The sequence below is a fragment of the Mesoplodon mirus genome, assembly GCF_964341445.2.
Source record: "Mesoplodon mirus genome assembly, chromosome: 2".
In the NCBI taxonomy this organism is placed as follows: Eukaryota; Metazoa; Chordata; class Mammalia; order Artiodactyla; family Ziphiidae; genus Mesoplodon; species Mesoplodon mirus.
In genome coordinates, this window is record NC_138977.1 from 157,440,479 (window position 1) to 157,461,640 (window position 21,162).

A 21,162-nucleotide genomic window follows, 5' to 3' on the forward strand; every position below is an offset into this window, starting at 1 on the left:
TCTTACCCCAAATCAGTTTACCTTATGAAATGTAAGATGAAAGATTTAGTGATGGAAACTGCCAGTGAACTCCATTGATACGGCTACCCTGTATGGGTCATGGATATACCTCCTTGTCACTATGCTCCAGCCATGTTGAATTGCTCTCTTTTATAAGAGCTTCCCACACTCTCCTGTCTTGAGGCCTCCGTGCCATTTGTCATTTGAGAAGTCTTTTGCTCAAATCTCCACCTTTTTAAATCTTTCAAGTTCAAGTTCAAAAGTCACCTTCCAAATCAAGTTTTTCTTCATCATCTGAGTTGAAGTAATTAATCTCTTCTCTGTGAATCTGTATTAGTTAGCTATTGCTACAGAAAAAAAAAAATACCCCCCTCCAAAAAAACCTTAAAGGCTTAATACAACACTGTTTATTTGTTCCATTTGCTCACGATTCTCCAGGTTGATAATTTGAGTAGAGCACAGCTGGGATGGCTTGTCTCCATGTGGTGTTAAAGGGGTTTTATTGATACATTTGTAGTCTGTAGCATGAGGCCAGCTGGCTGAGGAGGGCCTTACTCACGTGTCTAAGGCCTTGACTGTGTTGTTTGGGATGACTGGGTAGTTTGAGCCTTCTCTCTCCCTGAGCAGAGAGTGGCTGTCACAAGGCTATTGTAGAACATCATTTTGCCACATTTTGTTGGTCAAAGCAAGTCATGAGGCTAGGCCAGATATAAAGGGTAGGGAAATTAAAATATGCCTCCAACTTTTTCAAATATGGCCTTACTGGCTTAATTTTTTCCATAAATTTTCTACAGTCTTCCTCAATATTGCAATTTATAATTAGAAACTTGAAATTGTGAGCATCTTCGATTGCGTTTTCTCTACAAGCCATAATAATTAAAATGTTTTAGATAAATTTTTGCTTATAAGAAAGTTGCAAAAATAGCAGCAATAGTTTCCAGATATCCCTCACTCGTCTTCCCCAGTGTTAACATCTTACATCACCATAGTACAATTGTCAGCAAAAGGAAATGGACTTGCTGTAATACTATTAACTAAACTGAACACCTTGCTTGGATTTTGACACTAATATTCTTTTACTATTCTAGAATCTACTCAGGCTCCCACTTGCATTTATCTGTTACTCCTCCTTAGTCTTCTGCAGTCGTTAAGAGTTCCTCAGTCTTACCTTGTCTTTAATGACCTTGGCATTTTTAGAACAGTGTTGGTCAGTTATTTTGTTGAGTGTCCCTCACTTGAGTTTGCTGTTGTCTAAGGTTTTCTCATGACTGGACACAAGTGCACATATTTTGCACAAAAGTACCACAGATATGATGTGTCCCCCTCAGTGCATTGTATCACAAGGTTCTTGATGTGAATGTGTGTTATTTCCTGATACTGCTGATCTTGATAACTCACTTGGTTAAGGTAGGCTTTGCCTGGTTTCTCACTGAAATGTTACCATCTTTCCCTTTGAAGTTAATACTTACTTAGGAGACACTTTGAAACTATGAAAATAAATTTCTCCTCAAACTTTCATCCACTAAATCTAGCATTGATCAGTGGATTTTTCTGTAACAATTATGACTATATTGTTTACCTAATGGTAATTTTCTATTTTCTTCTATATTTATTCATTGAAATTTACTGTAAGGAAGAGCTTTCCTTTCTCCTCATTTATTTATATCTGTATGGACTCTATTTTATTCTATGGGTTAAAATCCAATACTAGCATTATTTATTTGGCTGCTCAAATATATAAACCATAATACTTTTAATCGTGAAAATACTCTCCTCCTAGGACAGAGACACCTAATAAGCTCAGAGAAAATTCTACTGAATGGAAGATATTAAAATTCTGATTATATATCTCTCTATATTAAAATGTATAAATATTTGAGCTTAAATATTTTCAAAGCTATTGTCTTCTTGCCTTCATTTTGATTTTTCCTTTCTTTTACAAAATAAAGCTCATCAGGGCTTCCCTGGTGGCGCAGTAGTTGGGAGTCCGCCTGCCGATGCGGGGGACGCGGGTTCGTGTCCCGGTCTGGGGGGATCCTGCATGCCGCGGAGCGGCTGGGCCCGTGGGCCATGGCCGCTGGGCCTGCGCGTCCGGAGCCTGTGCTCCGCGGCAGGGGATGCCTCGGCAGTGAGAGGCCCGCATACGGCAAAAAAAAAAAAAACAAAAACAAAACTCATCAAATAAGTTGTTTCTATTTATAATTTTTTTTTTTTTTTTCGCGGTACGTGGGCCTCTCACTGTTGTGGCCTTTCCCATTGTGGAGCACAGGCTCCGGACGTGCAGGCCCAGCGGCCATGGCTCACGGGCCTAGCCGCTCCGCGGCACGTGGGATATTCCCGGATCGGGGCACGAACCCGTGTCCCCCACATCAGCAGGCGGACTCTCAACCACTGCACCACCAGGGAAGCCCTCTATTTATGATTTTGGAATATTTTTCCAAATATAGATATTGTAAAATCTGGTACAGGATATAACTTTATCCTATTAAACAGGAGCTCTGTCTAAAGCTTCTTTACATAAGTCAAGTCTTCCAAAATACAATTTAAAAATTTCAAAATTAAATCTTTTACACAATACGAACTCTCATTGTTTAATTATTTTTTAGCTAATTCCTTGTTTTCATAGGGATAAATTTCAGTGTCTTCCCATCTGCAGTTTTGTTTTCAATAACTGCAATTATAAAGACTAAAAAGCTGAAGTTACTTTTCTGTTTGTTGAATATCTTAACTAAAGACTTCTAGCTGATTCTGAGCAAAATACAATTTCTAAAAGCTGATTAGTGACCAACACCAAAAAAAGTGTGCATATCCTCTAAATATTATATACAGTTCACTCTAATTTTTGTATATGGAAAACTATGTGTGAATTTTGACTGCATTTGAATTAATAGAGTATCACGGCGTATTACATATGCACCACAATCAATCCCAAGCACATTTCTGCTCCATAGATTTCTTACTTTAGTAAAAGCATTCTTTCACTGTGATGCTCCACCAAAATATGTATTTATATTATAATTTGCATTCCTAAATTTAATTTTTAAAGTTATGGTAGCATTTACAATACAGTCAGAAAATTTACCTTTGATACCATAAACTTCCAAAAGCTTTTCTTTAATTCTGTGAATTGGATTAAACATTTTGAATCAGAATTGGAATTAATTGATTTTCTGTTTAATTCATCTGCTCACACTATTATAAAACTGTCATAATTTAACTGTTTGCAAAATCTTCTGCTAATGGTATCAAGTCATTAATAGCCATTGCTCACAGACCCAAGGAAACTTGGAATTAAAAATGAGAGAAGTTAAGTTAGGATAACTGTCATTTGACACAAATGAAGCCATGCTGCATGGAGTGATATGTACTTGGGCTTAAAGGTATAGGTCAGATTTCAACAAGTAGGTTCGGGTTGGGAAGAAGGTTCCAAGTGGAAGTAGCAGCATGAACAAAACCATGGACAGCAAATGCCAAATGCCAAGTACAATCGGTCCTCCATATCCACAGGTTTCTGATCCATGGATTCAATCAACCTCAGATAGAAAATATTCAGAAAAAAATCCAGTAAGTTCCAAAAAGCAAAACTTGAATTTTCAGGCACCAGCAACTATTTATATAGCATTTACATTGTGTTAGGTATTATAAGTAATCTATAGATGATTTAAAGTATATGGGAGGTTTGCATAGATTATATGCAAATACTGCACCATTTTATATAAGGGGCTTGAGTATCCGAGGATTTTGGTATCCAAGAAGGTCCTAGAACCAATCCCTGTGGATACAGAGGGACTACTGTATGTTTTAAAATAATGAGCATGGTTTTTTAAGAATAATGACTAACTTTGGATGTAGATGTTGCTACTTCTTCTGCAGATTTCTGTCTTCTGACTATCTTATGGGTCAATGACAGCATTAATGACCCCCTTGTGAATGGTATTTTCTGTGTTATATGTTGACCATCAACTTTCTTGAGAAATAAAAAATAAATACTTAATTTTTATTAAATGTGCATACATTAAACCCTTACTTTTGAAAGGGTTTATAGCAAAATAAGATAAGCATAACCAGACAATAAAAAGGTGATAGATTTATATCATACAATAAATAACCAAACTGCTGTGGCAACAGCATCCACATACTCTGTAGCAGGACAGTTCAGCCTCCACTTCCCACACATATTTCACTTGCACTTAATCTTTAATTCCCTACATGTCCCACTAAACCTATTGACTGTCAGCCTTGTGGCTTCCTGCCTCCCACTGGTCATGGCATGGGCCACCCAGCATGGGTCATGACATAACTAGCTGCTGTACTGTGGACAGAGGATTTGTAGCATCAAATACATCTCCCACCACCATCAAAACAGGAAGCAGCTAGCTGTTGCTAGTTGCTCATGCCCAAAGTCATCATTTTATCAGCCAGTACCCTGTATGCCATACTTCTAAGGAAGATGTAAGTACTGTTGAGACTAGAAAGGTCGGAAAAGGAGAAATGGGCTCTCTTTCAGAGGTTACCATGTGAGAACTCTGGCAAATGCACCTGCCTTTTACTCTCTGCTAAGAGAGGCCATGTCAGAAATTGAAGTACGATATAGAGGTCTTACCAAATCTCTTGTGATGCAACTATTAATAATGATCCTCCTCTAAAAAGGAGAAAATCCAGGACAAATGCTAAACTGGACTGAATGCTTGAATAGGCTAAAACCAGAATGTTCTAGGCAAATCAGGCTACGTGACTCCTTAAACCTGGAATTGCTTTTGACTCCAGCAAATACAACCAACCCCTACATTTTGTTTGTGCTTTTTCCCACATTTCTCTTGAGTCTGACCCTGTTTTCTATTCTCACTTTATCCACCTTAGCCTAGATGCTTGTTACCACATGGCTAAATTATCTATAATAATATATTTACTCATTTTCTCCTTCCACCCATTCTCTTCATACCTACCATAGTTTCCTTTCTCCAAAAACTTTTGTGTCTCATTACATCCTTGCTGAAAAATATTTTAATGGCTCCTCATTACCTGCAGAGTAATTTCCAAACTTGGATTCCAAGTATGGTCTCTCCCTATTCTATACTTACAGATTCATTTCTCATTCCTCCCTTACATGAGTCCTTCACTCCAGCTTGACTTGGTCACTCACCATTTCCTAAACGCTTGGCAATTCCTGTCCATGGTTTTGTTCATGCTGTTACTTCTACTTAGTCTTCCCAATCTGGACTTCACTTGCTGAAATCTGACCTATACTTTAAGCCCAAGTAACATCTTTAAGAATTCTTCTCTGATTCCCCATCTAGAAGTAGTCTCTTTATCCCCTGAAGTTCTGCAGTAGTGTAGAAAATACTCTGATCATGTATTAAACAAGTGTATTCAATTCAAGGGGCTATTTGCAAACTTTTGGAGGAAACGTGATCTCTTTCATCTTTTAATCCCTAGTAATGTCACACAACACCTTAATTATTGCACACACTGCTGCTTGATAACTATTCATTGAGTGAATAAATAAATGAATGGCCAATGAATCCACCCTAGAGTGATAATGAAGAGTCCTTCCTTTAGAAATTATTTTTGCAATTTTTTGGAAACTATATAAGTCAGCTTGGGCTATCATAACAAAATAACATAGATTGAGTGGCTTAAGCAACAGACCTTTATTTCTCACAATTCTGGAGACTGGGAACTCCAAGATCAAGGTGCCAGAAGATTCAGTTCCTGGTGAGGACTTCCTTCCTGGCTTGCAGACAGCTGCCTTCCTGAGTCCTTACATGGTGGAGAGGGAACTCTGGTATCTCTTTCTCTCCTTATACGGACACTAATTTCATCATGGATCAACCCCCTCATGACTTCATCTAAATATAAAGTACCTCCCTAAGGTCTCACCTCCTAATACCATCATGTCAGGTGTTAGAGCTTTAACATATGAATTTGAGGGGAACACAAACATTTAGTACATAATCACAAGAAATGACTGAATTTAAACCTGTCAGTGGGAGAAACTTTTTGAGTGGGCTGGCCTTTGGGCATGTAAAATACTACAAATAGCCAGGTTGTTTCACCTTTGTATAAGATCAGCTTTGCTTATTAAACTTTGGGTCTTCCTTAAGTATGAAACAAAATCAATTTCATGCCATTTTTATACTCTGATTCCCATTAACAAACAAAGACATAATGAGGGTGAATAAAGATATAAGGTGTAAATGTGTGTTTGTGTCTCTGTGTGCATCTCAAAGAAAGGATCCACATCAAACCGATAACAGTGGTTACTTAAGGGGATGTTAGTCACATTGGAGGGGTGAATTACACTGTGTACTCCAGAACTGTTTTAATATTTTGTAATGAGCATATATTGAGTATTATGTGTGAAATAGAAAAATGATTACAACACGTTTTAAAGAATTCTTAGCCTCCATGGCACTGTGTTTGTGATAGCTTGGTTGCGGCAGCTGCCTTCAAGTTCACAACACAGTATTCCCTTTGAAGCTCCCAAGAATCATCGCACATACTGCTGCTTAATAGCTATTCACTGGGTGAATAAATAAATAAATGGCCAATGAATGGAGAAAATGGAGAGAACAAAAATTTGACCCAACACTTTTCCAGTAATTTCTTTATATTTTTTTCAAAATCTTATCAGAGTGAGAAAATAATCTATGACTGTCTAGAAACATATTTGGAAAGCAAATAATACAGAGAAAAAAGGAAAAGCATGGAAAAAGTAGTTGTTAAGTGTTTGAATGATTGTATAAACTTCCCATGCAAAAAAATTACAATCCAAATATCAATGGATTCCTAATCATAAGACGAATAAGAGACATTGTGGCGGGCTTTCCTGGTGGCACAGTGGTTGAGAGTCCGCCTGCCGATGCAGGGGACACGGGTTCGTGTCCTGGTCCAGGAAGATCCCATATGTTGCGGAGCAGCTGGGCCCGTGAGCCATGGCCACTGAGCCTGTGCGTCCGGAGCCTGTGCTCCGCAACGGGAGAGGCCACAACAGTGAGAGGCCCGCATAGCGCAAAAACAAAAAAAAAAAGAGACGTGACTAAAATCAGTAAAGTTATTAAAGTATTTAAATGTTTAATTCTTTAAGAAACAAGTAAGTATTAGCCATGAAAGCAAATGAGAGAACATCTGGAAGGCAAAGAGGTTGAAAGATTGGAAATTAAAAAGCAAATGGTGTGCTTAGTGTACTGAGGGACTTCAGCAAATGGATATAAACTCATCCGAAAATAAATACAGAATTTGTATAATTACAATGAGCCTGAAGATGGGTTTAGCATTTATATATATCCTGGGAAGCTTGGTGAGTCAGAAACATAAAACCAAAGCAACAGGAGGCCATTAAAATATTATTTCCTGTCACATTGGAGAACTCGAGAAGAGAATAAACATACCGATTACTTGCATGGCCGGTTCCACATCTGTCGTGGCCTCTTCCAACAATGACAGCAGCTTGGCTGATATCTCATGAACCGATTCAATGTTGCTAAACAAGCTATCCATGTCCAGCTGATCAATCTGAAGAAACACAAACACTGAACACCAGCTGATGGAGAGAGATGCACAGTATTTAGGATGTTTTCTCCTGCTAAACCGTAAGCGTTTTATATGCTAGCCCATGCTGTTTCCATCAACCATTTCTGTAAACATTCTTATTTGGGATTTCCAGAGGAAATGTGCAGTTTTTCATGCAAGAAGTTGGATGGTGCATCTGTTGTTACCTCCTTCTTTTTCTTTATTTTGACTAAGTTTTTTTGTTTGTTTTTTTTTGTTTTTTGCGGTACGCGGGCCTCTCACTGTTGTGGCCTCTCCAGTTGCGGAGCACAGGCTCCAGACGCGCAGGCTCAGCAGCCATGGCTCACGGGTCCAGCCGCTCCGCGGCATGTGGGATCCTCCCGGACCGGGGCATGAACCCGTGTCCCCTGTATCAGCAGGCGGACTCCCAACCACTGTGCCACCAGGAAAGCCCTATTTTGACTAAGTTTTAATGAGCTGAGTGTACATCTGCATATTCCTGTAAAAACCACAGTGTGAAGAAGATTTGGGTTCCCTAATCGGTATTTCATTAACTGCCCTCTATGAGGGTATGTACTAGTGCATATGCATTTAGAATGCCTTACTGCTTATACAGCAGAAGTCAGAACTTACTCTATGTAAGTGACTATTTTCAAAGCTGTTTTAAAACCACAGAGGTTCTTAAAGTGATGACAAGTAGATTTGCTGAGTTTTTACCTGCTTTTTTTTTCTGAAAGAAATGTGAATGGAAATCTTCACCAAACGTATTCTACTAATTAAAGATACATCATATTTGATAACTTGATGCATACCCTCAAAAACCAGTGTAATCATTCCTAGATCTTATAGCTGGTGTTTATAATAACTTATTCATTCACCCATCCTTTCACTAAATAATTCCTGAAGTCCTTCTACATGCCAAGAATTGTAGTAGAGACCAAACTCTGTCACAGGCATTGGATGATTCGTAGAGGGTTGGCCAATGATCCTAAGCCATCCAAGAAGAGTATGATGAGCTATGTGCCCAGATTTTGCTGGATCTTACTCAGAATCTTTCTCCTGAGTTTAAGTCAGATCTCCTTTCATAATCAAACAGTGTCTAGTGGGTCATGAACAGCTTTGTCCAGGCTCCACTGGGTTGCCACAGGGAATAGGAGCAGGTGCCTTTTATTCATGACTTATTGTGCATGAGGTCCTAGGTGGGTAACCAAATCATCAATAATTGTCATGCAGAAGCTTCAGAGATGAAAAACAGAGTTACTGGTCCAAAACGAGGTTGGCAAAATTAGGGGTGAGAGAGAGACAGGGAGTTCAGCTAAAGATCAGAAAAAAGGAGCCAAGAAATTAAGGGAAGTTGGGCACAAGGTATATAGGACAAGAGACAGACCTGGAAGGAATCTGGAGATGAAGGCCAACAACTGCAGCTTCTTTTATTAGGCTCTCAGCTAGGTCTATTTAGGAGTGGGGGAGTGTCGTGGTCCGACTGAGGGTTGGAAAAGAATTTCCACACATAAGGCAAAATGTAAAGAAGATAGAATTTATTAGAGGGAAAGGTCGCTGCTGGAACAGCAGGCTGACTTCCTAGTAGTCTGGGAGAGTCCAGACCAAACGTGTGCTATTGGTCACTTTTTATAGCCAGAAAACAAAAGAATGGTCCGAGGTGAAATTTTCAACTGATTGGTCGAGGCACATATACCTTCCTTCTATAGGGTTGGAGTGGGACAGGACATATGCCTTTTCTTATTTGGGACAGGTCCCATTACCCAGGTGGGCGTCGCCCATGTGGGAGCAGGGATTTCATAGCCATCGCAACATGGTGAGGAGGGCGATTAGGAGTCCAGTAGGGGGTGTGACGCTGAAACTTTTTCAGGGAGAGTCGTCCTTTGTCCTTGAAACACCATTGACCTTGGAGCACCACAGGGCGGAGGCAGGCTGCTCATTATTTTTTTTATCCCGCCCTTTTTTGACATTGACCCTATTCTTGACGTTGTTCCCCATACTGGACATGGCTATTATTTTGATCGGGGTGTTCTGTTATTCAACATGGAAGCAATACGTCACATTGTACCTTATTTAAAATTTTGTGACTGTGTCAGCTGTTTCCTATGCAATATAGTCTGGCTGGATATATGTCCTTCAACCATCTTGGGAAATTCCTCACCTTCCTGTCATCAGTCTGGTTCTCAAGAAAACTCTGAGCCTCATTTGTAATCAAATGCTGTGTGATTGTATGTAGTGGGTTTATTTATAGGACTGCACAACTTTTTTGTTCAGTTTTTAAAATGTATTCTGAAATTATCTATATAGTCATACTTCATTAGTAATAATGAAACATTATTAGCTCTTAGGGTCTTTAACCCAGTATCTCACAGAATGTTTCTTTGTTAAGCACTCATTCTAACAGGACAGGGCACACATGGCTCTTCTGCCTAAAATCTACGGATTTTCAAGACTTCTAATTTCTGTGTTAGTAAGTATGTTTAGTATTATAGATACAAAATATCTAAAAGGCAGATAACAGTTATATGGCTCTTTTTGTTTATCATAATTTTAAATGGCTCAAACGCCACATATCTCTGAGCACCACTGATTTAACACATTATTTTCTTTACGTATTGGGTATTAATTAAATCACAAAGGCATAACTTTGCATAGTGCAAAATACGTTTTACAAAAGTTTTGTATGAGTCAAATTTTTCTAGATTGATTTATTTTAGATGTGCTAGTCTAATAATTTTTAAAATCATATTTTGAAATGAATCCTTCTAAAGTATAAAATTTCATCCCTAATTTACTTGCTTTGTAAGCAAGTAGTTCATATAGTATGCCCTATTATTATTTCATTTTGTTGTGGAATCTTCATTCTGAGGAACTTAAAGTGCTTCATATTTATTATATCATATACAATTCCATCTTCTCTGTAAAACATGAACCAGTTTGAAGATAGGGAAACTCATGCAGAGTGAAGAGAGGTACCATGCCCAGAAGTATGAAGTTCAAAACAGAGGTGGAGCTGGAAACTGACCGTTTAGTCCTATGTCATAGTCCATTACCAGCAATAACTAATAATAGAATACTTTGCCATCTTTGTTTGGACTTTTTAATTTGTTCCTGAGTTTTTCACTAGGTGGTCAGTTCTACAGTTTATTTCTCAAGGTCAGAATACTGTATATTTGTCTAATTTATATTTTAAATTCATTTAGCAAGGATCTAATTCTGTATTCTATCTATAATCTTAGCACAATGCAACAAATACTAAATAACAAAAACATAGGCTTTGATTTCTTTTCTTTCTGAAGGACAGAAAGGATTAAAACATCAGTTGGCCTGGTTTCAATCACCCGTATCACCACAGGCCCATGGGGATTCTGTGAATCATGAAATGAATTCACATTTAGTCACTGATATGCCAAGGAACAAATGTCTCATCCAAATAAGATTTTAAAACTGGTAGATGATTTTCTAACTATTGATGAAAATTCAAGGAAGCATTTACATACATTTATTAATTATTTACTAGAAATGGGCAATACTCAGCTTAGGTTGAGTTATATTTTAAATGAAAATAAATTCATTTCTTTGTAAAAAGATTTCTTTTAAGTATACATTATTCTAAGCAAAGTCAATATATAATAATTTGAAAGTACAAAACAGAAAAATTAAAGGTCAGTATTTTGGGTGACAATTTAATTCTTTGCTTCACAAAAGTATTCACAGGATATACTTCAAATAGCAAGTTTCCATTGCATTTAAATAATTGCTGATCTTACAGTTGTATGTATACAAAACTCCCAAGGCACAAATGTCTAAGTAAAAGAAAACACACCTATAAAATTTTATCAATTCAGAGACTGTACTCATTGGTATCGAATTACTCTGTTACCACCAGCACCTTATACTCACTCTTTTCAAAAGCTTTCATTGCATTTTCCTGTATTCACATCCCAGCCCAAGCTCTTCCCTTTGCTTACAAATGCTTTGCCCCCAAATAACTTAAAACATTCTACCCATCTGAAATGGAATATGGTAATGGTAGTATCTGTCCAGTAGTTTTGCCCATCTTTCTGTGCTTTCTGTTGCTTTTTTTGGGAGAAGACACAGCTCCCCAGCTCTACCTGATCTGGTGGAATTGTCACTCATGGTGCCTGACCCCTCCCTCCTCCCTCCAGTGGTGGGCATGTGACCTGCTGGCCACAGCAATTGGCCTAGGATGACAGGTGCCAAAACATAGCAAATGAGAAGCTTCACTGATTTTTTAAAATGGTTGTTGGGAAACAAAAGGGCCTTTTCATACAAAAATATGTAAATTTCTGTCTTCAGCAGTCATCTTTGTGGAGAGCTTGACTGTAATAAAGTCAACACAGAGAGGGAAGCTAAGTCTGACATTGTCATGTGAGCTCCTGGGTCTACCTTGCCTAAAGCAAGACATCCTTATTACAGAAGGTAATAAACAGCCTTTTCTTTTTTTTTAAACCATAATGTATTTTATTTTATTTTATTTTATAGATCTTTATTGAAGTATAACTGCTTCACAATACTGCGCTAGCCTCTGTCTCACAACAAAGTGAATCAGCCACATGTACACATAAATCCCCATATCCCCTCCCCCTTGAGCCTCCCTCTCATCTTCCCTATCCCACTCCTCTAGGTCCTCGCAAAGCACCGCGCTGATCTCCCTGTGATATGCAGCTGCTTACCACTAGCTATCTATTTTACATTTGGTAGTGTATATATGTCAATGCTACTCCCACTTCGCCCCAGCTTCCCCCTCCCCTCCGTGTCCTCAAGTTCATTCTCTATGTCTACGTCTTTATTCCTGCCCTGCCACTAGGTTCTTCAGTACCTTTTTTTTTTTTTTAGATTCTATATATATGTGTGAGCATACAGTATTCATTTTTCTCCTTCTGACTTACTTCACTCTGTATGACAGACTCTAGGTCCATCCACCTCACTACAAATAACTCCATTTAATTTCTTTTTACGGCTGAGTAATATTGCATTGTATATATGTGCCACATCTTCTTTATCCATTCATCTGTTGGTGAACACTTAGGTTGCTTCCATGACCTGGCTACTGTAAATAGTGCTGCAATGAACATTGTGGTGCATGTCTCTTTTTGGATTATGGTTTTCTCAGGGTATATGCCCAGTAGTGGGATTGCTGGGTCATATGCTGGTTTTATTTTTAGTTTTTTAAGGAACCTCTATACTGTTCTCCATAGTGCTTGTATCAATTTACATTCCCACCAACAGTGCAGGAGGGTTCCCTTTTCACCACACCCTTTCTAGCATTTATTGTTTCTAGATTTTTTGATAATGGCCATTCTGACCAGTGTGAGTTGATACCTCATTGTAGTTTTGATTTGCATTTCTCTAATAATTAGTGATGTTGAGCATCTCTTCATGTGCCTCTTGGCCCTCTGTAAGTCTTCTTTTTTTTTTTTAACAATTTTATTGGAGTATAACTGTTTTACAACGCTGTGTTAGTTTCTGCTTCATAACAAAGTGAATCAGCTCTACATATACATATATCCCCATATCTCCTCTCTCTTGCATCTCCCTCCACCCTCCATATCCCACTCCTCTAGGTGGTCATAAAGCACTGAGCTGATCTCACTGTGCTGTGTGGATGTTTCCCACTAGCTATCTATTTTACATTTGGTAGTGTATATATGTCCATGCTACTCTCTCACTTTGTCTCAACTTATCCTTCCCCCTCCCTGTGTCCTCAAGTCCATTCTGTACGTCTGCGTCTTTATTCCTGTCCTGCCCCTAGGTTCTACAGAACCATTGTTTTTTTTTAGATTCCATATATATGTGTTAGCATATGGTATTTGTTTTTCTCTCTCTGACTTACTTCACTCTATATGACTGTTGCTAGGTCCATCCACCTCACTACAAATAACTCAATTTCATTTCTTTATACGGCTAGGTAATATTCCATTGTATATATGTGCCACATCTTCTTTATCCATTCATCTGTGTATGGACACTTAGGTTGCTTCCATGTCCTGGCTATTGTAAATAGAACTGCAGTGAACATTGTGGAACATGACTCTCTTTGAATTATGGTTCTCTCAGTGTATATGTCCAGTAGTGGCATTGCTGGGTCGTATGGTAATTCTATTTGTAGATTTTTAAGGAACCTCCATACTGTTCTCCATATCGACTGTATCAATTTACATTCCCACTAAAAGGGTAGGAGGGTTCCCTTTTCTCCACACCCTCTCCAGCATTTATTGTATATAGATTTTTTGATGATAGCCATTCTGACTGGTGTGAGGTGATACCTCATTGTGGTTTTGATTTGCATTTCTCAAATGATTAGTGATGTTGAGCATCCTTTCATGTGTTTGTTGGCAATCTGTATATCTTCTTTGGAAAAATGTCTATTTAGGTCTTTTGGATTGGGTTGTTTGTTTTTTTCATATTGAGTTGCATGAGCTGCTTATAAATTTTTGAGATTAATCCTTTGTCAGTTGCTTCATTTGCAAATATTTTCTCCCCTTCTGAGGGTTGTCTTTTTGTCTGCTTTATGGTTTCCTTTGCTGTGCAAAAGCTTTGAAGTTTCATTAGGTCCCATTTGTTTATTTTTTATTTTATTTCCATTTCTCTAGGAGGTGGGTCAAAAAGGACCTTGCTTTTATTTATGTCATAGACTGTTCTGCCTATATTTTCCTCTAAGAGTTTTATAGTGTCTGGCCTTACATTTAGGTCTTTAATCCATTTTGAGCTTATTTTTGTGTATGGTGTTAGGAAGTGTTCTAATTTCATTCTTTTACATGTAGCTGCCCAGTTTTCCCAGCACCACTTATTGAAGAGGCTGTCTTTTCTCCAATGTATATTCTTGCCTCCTTTATCAAAAATAAGGTGACCATATGTGTGTGGGTTTATCTCTGGGATTCCTGTCCTGTTCCACTGATCTATGTTCCTGTTTTTGTGCCAGTACCATACTGTCTTGTTTACTGTAACTTTGTAGTATAGTCTGAAGTCAGGGAGCCGGATTCCTCCAGCTCTGTTTTTCTTTCTCAAGATGTCCTTGGCTATTCAGGGTCTTTTGTGCTTCCATACAAATTGTGAAATTTTTTGTTCTGGTTCTGTGAAGAATGCCATTGGTAATTTAATTGAGATTGCCTTGAATCTGTAGAGTGCTTTGGGTAAAATTCAAGCTACTTGGAATTTTACTTGTTACCTCTAACCAACAGGAGACTAATACACTTCTCTATTTCTAGCCAAAATCTCACTTCCTCTAAGAAAACTTTCTTGCTCCCTTGGTTGGAATTAACCTCTCCGTCTCCTATGTTTCCACGACTCTAGTTTTGATTACCCAATGCTTATATTGAAGCCCATTTTATACATATGAGTTATTTATTAATTTATCTGTCTTTATGTATAAACTGTGAGTCCCTCCAGGACATTGTCTTTGTGAGTTATTTGAATAGCCCCCTGTGTCTAATACAGTGCAAGGCTCACACCTAGCACTCAATAAAAGTTTGACAGTTTGAATAGAACTGAATCACTATAATTCAAATGATATATTTTGTCTGTGGGAGCCATCAATAAACATTTTTGTTTTTTACTAGGCTCTGAATAACAAGTATGAGGAGATCAAAAGTGGTTTAAAGAAAAAAATCAAAATCACCTAATTTTGTTGTTCAGAATATCACATTAAGTAGATATTTGATAATTTTCTGCTTAATTTTATCCACAAAAACAAACTGTTGTGCTCAGTTTGGCTGTTAGTATACCGAAGATTTGCTGACAAAGGCTCCACTTTCCCCTTCATTTACACTTGGGAAACCCCTGTTTACTGTGTTCTGCTTAATGAGCCTTGGGACACTCATCCTAAACCTAGTCACAGACGGGAATCACCAAACATTCTTAGGTATTGTGCAGACCCCAACCACAAACACCTTTAAAAGTGGACATTGAAAAGAAGTTGAGAAACAAACTGTTTAAAAGAAATAAGCTACTGGGCTTCCCTGGTGGCGCAGTGGTTGAGAGTCCACCTGCCGATGGAGGGGACACGGGTTTGTGCTCCGGTCCGGGAAGATCCCACATACTGCGGAGCGCCTGGGCCCATGAACCATGGCTGCTGAGCCTGTGCATCTGGAGCCTGTGCTCTGCAGCAGGAGAGGCCACAACAGTGAGAGGCCCGCATACCGCAAAAAAAAAAAAAGCTATTTTCATAAAAGTAGTTCATGTTTATTGTAGAAAATTAAAGATAGGTAGCTAAGTAAAAGAAAGAAAATACAATTGCGTATTATTCTACCACACAGAAATAACCATTGATATTGTGAGGTATGTCCTCCTTAATTGTTGTTCTCTGTGTGTGTGTGTACATCTGTACAACAGATTTATATACTTCAAATAATATTTTAAAATTTTCATTTTTTAACTTAGCATAACATGAACATCTTTTCATGTCATTAATTTTCCTCAGTTGCAACATTTTAAATGTCAATATTATGTGGAAATACTGTAGTCTAATTAACCAGTCATTCAATATTTGAAATCTAGATAAACTGCCATTTTCACTATTATAAGCAGCTCTCCTGGCTAAAACCTGTTCACACCTATGATTATTTACTTATGAAATTAGGAATAAGTGTAATTGTTGAGCTAAAGTTATTAATGTTTCTTAAGGCTTTTAACAAGTCTTGGTAAATTATAGCAGCAATTGCAAACATTTTCTTCGAATAACCAATGGATTAAAAACCCTCAGCTGGATATTACTGCCCTGACCTCAATTTGGAAATACATTTTTAAGCTTCTAATTTGATGATCAAAATCACAGAACTTTAATGCTCCAGACATATATACAACAACTGTAGAAGAAGGAAGAAAATAAATAGCATTGCTTTTGAGGACCATGGTGATTCCCACCAAGCAAACTCTTCTCTGGAAATTGTTTCTAGAAAATACTTCAGTATTTCTATTTGGTGTGGTTTGGCAGTAAGTCTAGACTCAATTTTGGACCCTCTATTAGAATTCACATAGAGGAAATCCACCTTGGACATCATCTGACTCATTCTAACAAAACCTGGGTCCCATCTATCCTTTCTATATGGCACTTCCATGCACAGCATTGTGGTGAGACCTGGATGTATTCACTAAATTAGTTTGCTCCATTATTAATGTTGAAACCTAAAAGAGCAACGATATTAAGATTTTAACTGTAACGAGTAAGGTGAGAGTGGAGGAAAGGTGAAAATGTATTAAACAAAACAAAACAAAACAACCCCGGGCTTCCCTGGTGGCGCAGTGGTTGAGAGTCTGCCTGCCGATGCAGGGGACATGGGTTCATGCCCCAGTCCGGGAAGATCCCACATGCCACGGAGTGGCTAGGCCTGTGAGCCATGGCTGCTGAGCCTGCGCGTACGGAGCCTGTGCTCCACAATGGGAGAGGCCACAACAATGAGAGGCCCACATACCGCAAACAAAACAAAACAAAACAAAAACAACCCTAAGAAGTGGGGACTCAATGGGGATGTTATGAGAGCGAAGAACCAGTTCTAGTTTTATTTTTTAGTGAGGCAACTGAGGAGAGGATGGCTTGTGAGACAGAAATTGCAGCAAGTGGGAAAAGAGGATGTTGGCAGAAGGCCCTGGCACCCACTGGGCTAGGATAATTATCTAATTACGATGGCATTCACTGAGACAGTTGGCTTGTAGATTACAAAGCTTTTCAGGGTAAACTAGCCATTATTTCATCAGTTTTCTCTAAACTACTGATTTGTCTGTGTGAAATTTCCTGCTGTGAAACTAGATTCTAAACTGGCTAATTGAGTCAAACTGCAAGTTGAATCAATATCACAGCTAGACAGAAAGTCTTTTAACCAATCGTGCAGCTAAATGCCCAAGTAGGGGGAACCGTCAAGATGGCAGAGGAGTAAGACGTGGAGATCACCTTCCTCCCCACAAATACATCAAAAATACATCTACCTGTGGGACAACTCCTACAGAACACCTACTGAATGCTGGCAGAAGACCTCAGACCTCTCAAAAGGCAGGAAACTCCCCACGTACCTGGGTAGGGCAAAAGAAAAAAGAAAAAACAGAGACAAAAGAACAGGGACAGGACCTGCACCAGTGGGAGGGACCTGTGAAGGAGGAAAAGTTTCCACACACTAGGAAGCCCTTTCACTGGCAGAGACGGGCAGTGGGCGGCAGGGGGGAAGCTTTGGAGCCACAGAGGAGAGCACAGCAACAGGAGTGTAGGGAGCAAAGCAGAGAGATTCCCGTACAGAGGATCGGTGCCGACCAGCACTCACCAGCCTAAGAGGCTTGTCTGCTCACCCGCCGGGGAGGGTGGGGGCTGGGAGCTGAGGCTCGGGCTTCAGAGGTCAGATCCCAGGAGGAGGACTGGGGTTGGTGGCATGAACACACCCTGAAGGAGGCTAGTGCACCACAGCTAGCTGGGATGGAGTCCGGGAAAAAGACTGGACCTGCCTAAGAGGTAAGAGATGATTGTTTCGGTGTGCGCAAAGAAAGGGGATTCCTTCCCCATCTGTCCAAAGAAGGCAGAGCACTGCCTACACGAGCCCTGAGCCACGGCTATCAGCTCAGACCCCAGAGACGGGCATGATACACTAACGCTGCTGCTGCAGCCACCAAGAATCCTGTGTGCAAGCACAGGTCACTATCCACACCTCCCCTTCCAGGAGCCTGTGCAGCCTGTCAGTGCCATGGTCCCGTGATCCAGGGACAAGTTCCCCGGGAAAATGCACGGTGCACCTCAGGCTGTTGCAATGTCACATCAGCCTCTGCTGCCACAGGATCGCCCCGCATTCCAATTAGAACTACATTACCCCTCCCTCCCCCCAGCATGAGTGATCCAGAGCCCCCTAATCAGCCACTGCTTTAACCCCATCCTGTCTGGATGGGAACAGATGCCTGAGGGTGACCTACACACAGAGGTGGGGTCATAACCAAAGATGAAACCCAAGAGCTGTGCGAACAAAGAAGAGAAAGGGAAATTTCTCCATGCACCCTCAGGAGCAGCGGATTCTATCTCCACAATCAACTTGATGTACCCTGCATCTGTGGAATACCTGGATAGACAACAAATCATCCCAAAATTGAAACGGTGGACTTTGGGAGCAACTGTAGACTTGGGGTTTTCTGTCTGAGACTAATTTCTTTCTGATTTTTATGTTTATCTTAGTATAGTTTTAAGTGCTGTTTATCATCGGTGGATTTGTTTATTGGTTTGGTTGCTCTCTTCTTATTTTTTATTATTATACTATAAAATTTTTTAAATTTATATTTATTTATTTTATTAATATTATTTTTTCTTTCTTTTTTCTTTCTTTTCTTCTGAGCCGTGTGGCTCACAGGGTCTTGGTGCTCTGGCCTGCTGTCAGGCCTGAGCCTCTGAGGTGGGAGAGCCGACTTCAGGACACTGGTCCACCAGAGAACTATGGCCCAACATAATATCAATCAGTAAGACCTCTCCCAGAGATCTCTGTCTCAACGCTAAGACCCAGATCCACCCACCAGCCAGCAACCTACAGTGCTGGACACCATATGCCAAACAACTAGCAGGACAGGAACACAACCCCACCCATTAGCAGAGAGGCTGCCTAAAATCATAATAATGTCACAGACACCCCAAAACACACCACCGGACTCAGTCTTGACCACCAGAAAGACAAGATCCAGGCTCATCCACCAGAACACAGGCATTAGTCCCCTCCATCAGGAAGCCTACACAACCCACTGAACCAACCTTACCCACGGGGGGCAGACACAGAAAACAACAGGAACTACAAACCTGCAGCCTGTGAAAAGGAGACCACAAACACAGTAAGTTAAGCAAAATGAGAAGAGAGAGAAACGCACAGCAGATGAAGGAGCAAGGTAAAACCACACCAGACAAAACAAATGAAGAGGAAATAGGCAGTCTACCTGAAAAAGAATTCAGAGTAATGATAGTAAAGATGATCCAAAATCTTGGAAATAGAATGGAGAAGATACAAGAAATGTTTAACAAGGACCTAGAAGAACTAAAGAGCAAACAAACAATAATGAACAACACAATAAATGAAACTAAAAATTCTCTAGAAGGAATCAATAGAAGAATAACTGAGGCAAAAGAACAGGTAAGTGACATGGAAGATAAAATAGTGGAAATAACTGTTGCAGAGCAGAATAAAGAAAAAAGAATGAAAAGAACTGAGGACAGCCTCAGAGACCTCTGGGACAACATTAAACACAGCAACATTCGAATTATAGGGGTCCCAGAAGAAGAAGAAAAAAAGAAAGGAACTGAGAAAATATTTGAAGAGATTATAGTTGAAAACTTGCCTAACATGGGAAATGAAATAGTCAATGAAGTCCAGGAAGCACAGAGAGTCCCATACAGGACAAATCCAAGGAGAAACATGCAAGACACATATTAATTAAACTATCAAAAATTAAATACAAGGAAAAAATATTAAAAGCAGCAAGGGAAAAGCAACAAATAACATGCAAGGGAATCCCCATAAGGTTAACAGCTGATTTTTCAACAGAAAATCTGCAGGCCAAAAGGAAGTGGCAGGACATATTTAAAGCGATGAAAGGGAAAACCTATAATCAGTATTATTCTACCCAGCAAGAATCTCATTCAGATTCGATGGAGAAATTGAAACCTTTACAGACAAGCAAAAGCTAACAGAAATCAGCACCACCAAACCAGCTTTGCAGCAAATGCTAAAGGAATTTCTCAAGGCAGGAAACACAAGAGAAGGAAAAGACCTACAAAAACAAACCCAAAACAATGAAGAAAATGGAAATAGGAACATATGTATCGATAATTACCTTACATGTACATGGATTAAATGTTCCAACCAAAGGACATAGACTGGCTGAATGGATACAAAAACAAGACTGGGGGCTTCCCAGTGGTGCAGTGGTTGAGAGTCTGCCTGCCGATGCAGGGGACACGGGTTCATGCCCCGGTCCGGGAAGATCCCATATGCCACGGAGCAGCTGGGCCCGTGAGCCATGGCTGCTGAGCCTGCGCGTCTGGAGCCTGTGCTCCGAAACAGAAGAGGCCACAACAGTGAGAGGCCCGTGTACCGCAAAATAAAAACAAAAAAAAACTAAGACCCGTATATATGCTGTCTACAAGAGAGCCACTTTGACCTAGGGACACACACAGACTGAAAGTGAGGGCATGGAAAAAGATATTCCATGCAAAAGGAAATCAAGAGAAAGCTGGAGTAGCAATTCTCATATCAGACAAAATAGATTTAAAATAAAGACTATTACAAGAGGCAAAGATGGACACTACATAATGATCAAGGGACCAATCCAGGAAGAAGATATAAGAATTGTAAATATTTATGCACCCAACATAGGAGCACATCAATACATAAGGCAAATGCTAACAGCCATGAAACGGGAAATCCACAGTAACACAATCATAGTAGGAGACTTTAACACCCCACTTTCACCAATGGACAGATCATCCAAAATGAAAATAAATAAGGAAACACAAGCTTTAAATGATATATTAAAGAAGATGGACTTAACTGATATTTATAGGACATTCCATCCAAAAACAACAGAATACACTTTCTTCTCAAGTGCTCATGGAACATTCTCCCAGATAGATGATGTCTTGGGTCACAAATCAAGCCCTGGTAAATTTAAGAAAATTAA

General features: G+C 39.5%; 1 protein-coding gene across 1 annotated transcript in view; it reads right to left on the reverse strand.

The window, feature by feature from the left end:
* ARHGEF38 (Rho guanine nucleotide exchange factor 38) overlaps window positions 1-21,162 on the reverse strand; it is a gene marked incomplete at its 3' end in the record, with an annotated part of 147,797 nt that overhangs the window by 62,214 nt on the left and 64,421 nt on the right. Inside the window, exon 3 of the mRNA XM_082610543.1 lies at window positions 7,392-7,515. Within this exon, the coding sequence (XP_082466669.1) occupies window positions 7,392-7,515 (124 nt within the window). The remainder of the gene's footprint in view (window positions 1-7,391; window positions 7,516-21,162) is intronic.